Below are 8,180 nucleotides of genomic sequence, written 5' to 3'. Positions count from 1 at the left end.
TGTCATAAGCAAAACATTAGAATACTTACCTACTAAATTTATAAGACATAAGCATTCAATATTTTAGTAAACAAAGAGAAAATAAAGCTATCTATTGGGTTTCACTAAAAAGTCCATTGGAAGACTTGACTATTGTTGTTAAAAGACATGTAGGCATATGCAATAGCGGGCGAATCGCGTCATTAGATCCGCCTCTGTGTGATTCGCCCGCTATCGCCAGCCGCAGCCCTGTCGCCGGGACCCTGGATTCGCAATATGCAATGAAAAAATGATTCGCCCCTCCCGCAGGCGGATTCCGGCCAATCGGCGATCAGTGGGCGTACTGAATTCGCCATCCCGCCCAAAGCAGCACTATATTAGGGCTTGTTTGTTGCATGTGCTCTGCAGCCATTTTGTGAACCTGCAGAGAGGTGTGAGGAGGTGCAGAGATAACAATTTGGTTGTTTGCTGTGGATATCTTTGGACACCCCAGCAGGCTTTATTCCAGGACAGTCAGGAGGATTCCTGTTACCCCGGAGCAGAGCCATTTTAGGAGCTTTTACTACATTTGTAGGTAAGTACCACATGTGTGTCTGGTGTTGCATGTATGTGTTTGTGTAGTGGGGGTTGCCATGAGGTGTACATGGGGTGTTTGTGTATGTGTGCATGTGTGCAGGTATGTGTATAGCCCCTTGCTTGTGTTGCTGCATTTTTAGGGGGAGACTTGGGTTTTGGGGTAGTTTTTCACGTGTTTTTTTTTTCTTTAATTGACTTTTTTGGGTCTTCTATTAGCATTGGTGTACCTCCTGAGTGTGCAGGGATGCTTTCTGGCCATTTTGGGGTGATTTGGAGCAAGTTTAGTCGACAGCCTGGTCGACATGTGCTGTTGACTGTTTTGCAAACATGTGTTTTCCCGCCTAATTTTGCTGTGGGGTGACTCCTGAGTGTGCAGGGATGCTTTCTGGCCATTTTGGGGTGATTTGGAGCAAGTTTAGTCGACAGCCTGGTCGACATGTGCTGTTGACTGTTTTGCAAACATGTGTTTTCCCGCCTAATTTTGCTGTGGGGTGACTCCTGAGTGTGCAGGGATGCTTTCTGGCCATTTTGGGGTGATTTGGAGCAAGTTTAGTCGACAGCCTGGTCGACATGTGCTGCTGACTGTTTTGCAAACATGTGTTTTCCCGCCTAATTTTGCTGTGGGGTGACTCCTGAGTGTGCAGGGATGCTTTCTGGCAATTTTGGGGTGATTTGGAGCAAGTTTAGTCGACAGCCTGGTCGACATGTGCTGCTGACTGTTTTTCAAACATGTGTTTTCCCGCCTAATTTTGCTGTGGGGTGCCTCCTGAGTGTGCAGGGATGCTTTCTGGCCATTTTGGGGTGATTTGGAGCAAGTTGAGTCGACAGCCTGGTCGACATGTGCTGCTGACTGTTTTTCAAACATGTGTTTTCCCGCCTAATTTTGCTGTGGGGTGCCTCCTGAGTGTGCAGGGATGCTTTCTGGCCATTTTGGGGTGATTTGGAGCAAGTTTAGTCGACAGCCTGGTCGACATGTGCTGCTGACTGTTTTGCAAACATGTGTTTTCCCGCCTAATTTTGCTGTGGGGTGACTCCTGAGTGTGCAGGGATGCTTTCTGGCCATTTTGGGGTGATTTGGAGCAAGTTTAGTCGACAGCCTGGTCGACATGTGCTGCTGACTGTTTTTCAAACATGTGTTTTCCCGCCTAATTTTGCTGTGGGGTGCCTCCTGAGTGTGCAGGGATGCTTTCTGGCCATTTTGGGGTGATTTGGAGCAAGTTGAGTCGACAGCCAGGTTGACATGTGCGGCTGATTGTTTTTCAAACATGTGTTTTCCTGCCTAATTTTGCTGTGGGGTGCCTCCTGAGTGTGCAGGGATGCTTTCTGGCCATTTTGGGGTGATTTGGAGCAAGTTTAGTCGACAGCCTGGTCGACATGTGCTGCTGACTGTTTTTCAAACATGTGTTTTCCTGCCTAGTTTTGCTGTGGGGTGCCTCCTGAGTGTGCAGGGATGCTTTCTGGCCATTTTGGGGTGATTTGGAGCAAGTTTAGTCGACAGCCTGGTCGACATGTGCTGCTGACTGTTTTGCAAACATGTGTTTTCCCGCCTAATTTTGCTGTGGGGTGCCTCCTGAGTGTGCAGGGATGCTTTCTGGCCATTTTGGGGTGATTTGGAGCAAGTTGAGTCGACAGCCAGGTTGACATGTGCGGCTGATTGTTTTTCAAACATGTGTTTTCCCGCCTAATTTTGCTGTGGGGTGCCTCCTGAGTGTGCAGGGATGCTTTCTGGCCATTTTGGGGTGATTTGGAGCAAGTTTAGTCGACAGCCTGGTCGACATGTGCTGCTGACTGTTTTGCAAACATGTGTTTTCCCGCCTAATTTTGCTGTGGGGTGCCTCCTGAGTGTGCAGGGATGCTTTCTGGCCATTTTGGGGTGATTTGGAGCAAGTTGAGTCGACAGCCAGGTTGACATGTGCGGCTGATTGTTTTTCAAACATGTGTTTTCCCGCCTAATTTTGCTGTGGGGTGCCTCCTGAGTGTGCAGGGATGCTTTCTGGCCATTTTGGGGTGATTTGGAGCAAGTTGAGTCGACAGCCTGGTCGACATTTTGTAAGGGGCAGCCATTTTGTAAGGGGCAGCCATTTTGTGAGGGTCAGCCATTTATACATGTATGGTTTTTTTTTTTTATAACAGAGATGTCAAGGGACAAACAAACCCGATCCGCCCCTTCCCCCACCCCCTCGGATATATCCCTGCAAAGCAATGAGGAGTGGGAGCCAACCCAGGAGGCGGATGCGACCGACCAGGCATCTAGTGACCAGCCGCGGTCGTCAAGGGCCCATGAGAAGTCCAAGAAAAAGCCTAGTAAAAAGGTACTTAACCACACCTGCAGACACAAATAGCATCAAACTTTACCCACTGTAGTTTGTGCAATGCCATGCACACCTACTGTAATAGGTGCGCAATGCCAGGGATACTGACACTCACAGGTACATACCGATCTTAATAAAAAATTTTATTATTTTTTTTTAATCCCTAAAGGCAAGAAGCCAGCCAGAGGAGCAGTCGGAGGAGGAAGCCTCTGGTGAAGAAGCAGGACAGAAAAAGCCGCGTGGACCCAGATACACTGAGGCGGAAAACTGTGTCCTAGTGGATTGCGTCGACAGGTCCTACGACGTTTTGTATGGATCAAGGGCACAGAAAACAGCATTTAAGGTAAAGCGGAACATCTGGGAATCCATCGCCAGTCAAGTAACTGCAATTTCTGGAAACCGTCGGAGCACCCAAAATTGCTTGAAGCGGTACAGTGATTGCCGCAGACAGACCAAGAAGAAGATGGGGATTCAGCGCCGACATGAGACAGCTACGGGAGGTGGCCCGGCTCTCAATTTGAAGTGGCTACCCTGGGAGAACGTTATTAGAAGGCGCTTGAACCCTGTCATGGTCGAAGGAGTTCGCGGAGGTGTGGACTCCAGCCGTCCTGCTGGCTTTCTCGAGGAGGAAGAACCGCCCAGAAGACGGAGGAAGGCGGGAGACCAGCCGTCCAAAAGGAGGTCTGATGGTAAGAATACATTCACATGAGCTGTACTTCCCTTTAAAATTTTTGTATGTGCTAATGTGTTTTTTTTTTTTTTCAGACAGACCTGCCCAGAGGACATCACCTGCGCACAGGACATCGCCAGCGCACGGACCGTTACCTGTGCAGCAGGCATCGGCAGCAGCGCGCGGACCATCAACTGCGCCGCAAGCATCGCGAGCACACAGATCGTCACCTGTGCGCCACAGTTCGTCATCGCGCAGTTGGTCACCTGTGCACCAGACGACATCAGTGCACAGACTATCACCTGTGCACCAGACACCGTCGGCGACCACACCACAAGATGGGCGCCAAACTACAGCTCCTGCGCGCAGGCCATCACCAGATCGTCGTCTCTCCAGGAGCTCTGGGACTGTGACTGAAGAGCCTCAAGACACAACCCTTGTGGACCCATCACTCGATCTGTTTGAGTCTACAGGGTTAACTGACGAAACTTTTCTTGGGTTTGAGGACAGCCGTGCAGATGTATCCAGCCAGACCCTTGAAAAGTCTTCCGAAACGAGGACAAGTGGAGCTCCTGGAGCAGCGGCATCACAGGATGGAGAAGGTTTGTTTGTTTTTTTGTGGGGGGGGGGGGGGCAGTAGTTGTGTAAAGTTTATCAACTTTTCCAAAATTTATTTTGCAAACAGTGGTGCCACGAACCAGCAGCGGACTAGCTTCGGGGATTGGTTCCTACTTCAGGCCGGATCTCCTACAGGAGTCGTCAGAGGATGACGAGGTGGAAGTGCAGGAGGCTCCAGTTACTACATCCCTGCGTGAGTAAATTGAATTGTGAACCTTCCAAAAAATGTTTGTTGAATTTGGATAATATTGTCTAATTTTCTTTTCAGCTGCCCAAATGAATGTGGTGGCAGACATCCAGGAAGGGCAGAATCCCTCAACTGTTCAGAGGGTTCACACCCTGGCATCAGAGATTGGGACACGCCAGGATACATACACAAATGTTGTGGGAAGCAGACTGGACAACATTGAGAGGACAATGGAGAAAATGTCCAACAATCTGCATGAACTGCAGAAGACTATTTCCGACAGCACGGCCACAATACTACAGATCATAATTGAAGATCGTAGGGAGAATAGGAACATACTTAACATCATGTCCGATTCCTTGGTCAAGCTTGTGGAAAAAACCACATGTTTGGCAGAAAGCAATAAGAACATGTCGGATAGTCATCGACACTCCGCTTCCAGCCAACAGCTCATCGCAACCACACTGCAGATGATCTATGATAAGCTCCCAGAACCAGCTCATCAACACGCTGGTGATCCACCATATCCGCCGTCTCAAGCCACAAGGACGCATCGTACCCTTCCTCAAGTCCCATCCCAGTACAGTCAGTCACAGATGTACCAGGGATATACAGGGATGTACCCCACCCCCCAGATGCCTCCACCACCAGCCGCACATTCTTCAGCAGCATGGGCACCGAGGGCCAGTCGACATACTCCCCAGCCTCCCAGGACATCCACGCCCTATCAGGGGGAAGAAGAGGATCCGGACAGACTTCCACCATAAACCCGGTCGTATTATTTTATTTTATTTTAAATGTTTTTCATGTATCCCTGTCTTCCCCTCCCATTAGTTTGTTGTTTTTCTTACTATTGTTTTTTCTTTGTTGGGCTTCCCCACCCGTGACCGGGTACTACCAAGGAGCTTTGTGTAGGCATACATGCGCGGGCATGTATGCGGGCGCGTGTGGTAACGGATGAAAGCTCCTTGCGGCTACATGTATGATGGGCCAAAGAGCTATTCTGATACCCCCTTTTTCTTCAAAAAATCCTTTTTGTAATGATGTACTGTAGACTTTCATTGTGTGAATTTACTATTCACTAGTCTGTGTTTTTGACTTCATAGGATTTGTGAGGAAAAATGAAGTGGACGGAATAAGATTGTGTTGAGCGTACCAAGGTGAGTAGAACCAAATTTAATTCAAGAAACTTTGAACCGCATGCCTTTGTAGAACAACACCGCCCAGCAATGGCTCATGCTGGGCTGTGTTGTTCCACAAATGTTAGCATGTCAAAGTGCTGACCACTGACGACACTCTTTCACTTTGAACCGCATGCCTTTGTAGAACAACACCGCCCAGCAATGTCTCATGCTGGGCTGTGTTGTTCCACAAATGTTAGCATGTCAAAGTGCTGACCACTGACGACACTCTTTCACTTTGAACCGCATGCCTTTGTAGAACAACACCGCCCAGCAATGGCTCATGCTGGGCTGTGTTGTTCCACAAATGTTAGCATGTCAAAGTGCTGACCACTGACGACACTCTTTCACTTTGAACCGCATGCCTTTGTAGAACAACACCGCCCAGCAATGGCTCATGCTGGGCTGTGTTGTTCCACAAATTTTCATTGGAAAAAAATGAACAAGTGTGTTTTTACTTTAATATACTTTTTTTTTTCTTTTCCCCACAGATATCTATATACACAAGAAAAGAATGTAAAGAAGAACAAACTACTTTTTTTTTTTAATTAACTTTCAAACTTTATTAAAATTTTTTTTATCTTCAATAAACTTTTAAAAATAGAAGTTTCCTGTGGTTTTTATTAAAATTTGTAATGCAGTTGAATTGTATGTAAGATTGCCCAGGGAACATCAGGGGATATGTCTCTTCACGTCCACACCACTTAGGAAGGATACACCGGAAGATCTGTGGAAGAGAACAGTATGAGCTACCAGATGTGGGTAATAGTGTCACCCTGGGACAGGAAAGAAGAGGTAAATACAGACCACACAACACAAGCGGGTTGCAGCGGCCCAAATGCAACCCTCCTGCACTTGCATCACTACACATCCAAACATTCCCTGACCAGCATTGCTGTTTCATGGAATGTTTGGATGTGTAGTGACGCAAGTGCCGGAGGGATGCATTTTGGACATGCCAGGGTGATTTAGGACAAGTGAGTTTTGTTGGTCAATTGCATCTCACCTGAGGTGGTTGTCTGCTACATGGCGGAGGGTCAGGTCCACATCACCAGTAGGTCGCCCATGGAACATTGGGTGAAATGTTGTGTCTCCTCACATCCACGCCACTTGGGAAGATACACCGCAGTACCTGTGGAAGAGAACCGTTTAAGCTTTCAGGTATGGGTGATAGTGTCACTCTGGGGCTGAAAAAGGAGGTACATACAACAGTCCACACAACACAAGCGGGTTGCAGCAGCCCAAATGCAAACCTCCTGCACTTGCATAACTACACATCCAAACATTCCCTGATCCAGCATTGCTGTTTCAGGGAATGTTTGGATGTGTAGTGACGCAAGTGCCGTAGGGCTGCACTTTGGACATGCCAGGGTGATTTAGGACAAGTGAGTTTTGTTGGTCAATTGCATCTCACCTGAGGTGGTTGTCTGCTACATGGCGGAGGGTCAGGTCCACATCACCAGTAGGTTGCCCATGGAACATCGGGTGAAATGTCGTGTCTCCTCACATCCACGCCACTTGGGAAGATACAACGCAGGACCTGTGGAAGAGAACAGTATGAGCTACCAGATGTAGGTAATAGTGTCACCCTGGGAATGGAAAGAAGAGGTACATACAGTCCACACAACACAAGCGGGTTGCAGCGGCCCAAATGCAACCCTCCTGCACTTGCATCACTACACATCCAAACATTCCCTGACCAGCATTGCTGTTTCATGGAATGTTTGGATGTGTAGTGACGCAAGTGCCGGAGGGATGCATTTTGGACATGCCAGGGTGATTTTGGACAAAGGGAGTTCTGGGCAATCCATCTCACCTGTGTTGACACGCCGACTGCAACGATCTCCGACGAACCGAAGGTACCTGTCAAAAAAAATCATACTCACCTTCCAGCGTCCAGAGGTACATCCAGGTCCAGAGAGATAATCCACGTACTTGGCAAAACAAAAAAACGCACACCGATCCAGCGGACTAATGAAAGGGGTCCAATGTTTTCACATCATACCCCTTTCTCCCAAAGGCCGGGACAAATTTTAAACATGTTTTTATTGGTGTTTTTTTTTTTGGGAGTAGCAGATCTATTTATAATAGAAGGGATTAGGTACTTTTTTTTTGGGGGGGGGGGAGGCACAAATATAATTTATATATTTTTTAAAAAATTTTTATTGCTGGAACGGTAAAATCAGGGAAAAAAATGGCGTGGGGTCCCCCCTCCAAAGCATAACCAGCCTCGGGCTCATTGAGCTGGTCCTGGTTCTAAAAATGCGGGGAAAAAATTGACAGGGGATCCCCCGTATTTTTAAAACCAGCACCGGGCTCTGCGCCTGATGCTGGTGCCAAAAATACGGGGGACAAAACGAGTAGGGGTCCCCCGTATTTTTAACACCAGCATCGGGCTCCACTAGCTGGACAGATAATGCCACAGCCGGGGGTCACTTTTATGCCGTGCCCTGCGGCCGTGGCATCAAATATCCAACTAGTCACCCCTGGCCGGGGTACCCTGGGGGAGTGGGGACCCCTTCAATCAAGGGGTCCCCCCCCAGCCACCCAAGGGCCAGGGGTGAAGCCCGAGGCTGTCCCCCCCCATCCAATGGGCTGCGGATGGGGGGGCTGATAGCCTTTGTGTTCAAAAAAAAAGATATTGTTTTTTCCATTAG

General features: G+C 48.3%; 1 protein-coding gene across 1 annotated transcript; it reads left to right on the top strand.

Moving 5' to 3' along the window:
• The first annotated feature begins 437 nt into the window (after positions 1 to 437).
• On the top strand, positions 438 to 6,102 carry LOC134933201 (serine/arginine repetitive matrix protein 1-like). Its single transcript, XM_063928242.1, has 7 exons — positions 438 to 553; positions 2,689 to 2,867; positions 3,037 to 3,556; positions 3,633 to 4,139; positions 4,223 to 4,348; positions 4,424 to 5,502; positions 6,015 to 6,102. The coding sequence occupies exons 2-6, from the start codon at positions 2,691 to 2,693 to the stop codon at positions 5,107 to 5,109; spliced, it is 2,016 nt and encodes a 671-aa protein (XP_063784312.1). The 5' UTR covers positions 438 to 553; positions 2,689 to 2,690; the 3' UTR covers positions 5,110 to 5,502; positions 6,015 to 6,102.
• Positions 6,103 to 8,180: the final 2,078 nt, after the last annotated feature.

This window comes from Pseudophryne corroboree, chromosome 6, assembly GCF_028390025.1.
Source record: "Pseudophryne corroboree isolate aPseCor3 chromosome 6, aPseCor3.hap2, whole genome shotgun sequence".
NCBI classification, from domain to species: Eukaryota; Metazoa; Chordata; class Amphibia; order Anura; family Myobatrachidae; genus Pseudophryne; species Pseudophryne corroboree.
This window is presented reverse-complemented; position numbering and strand designations above follow the sequence as displayed.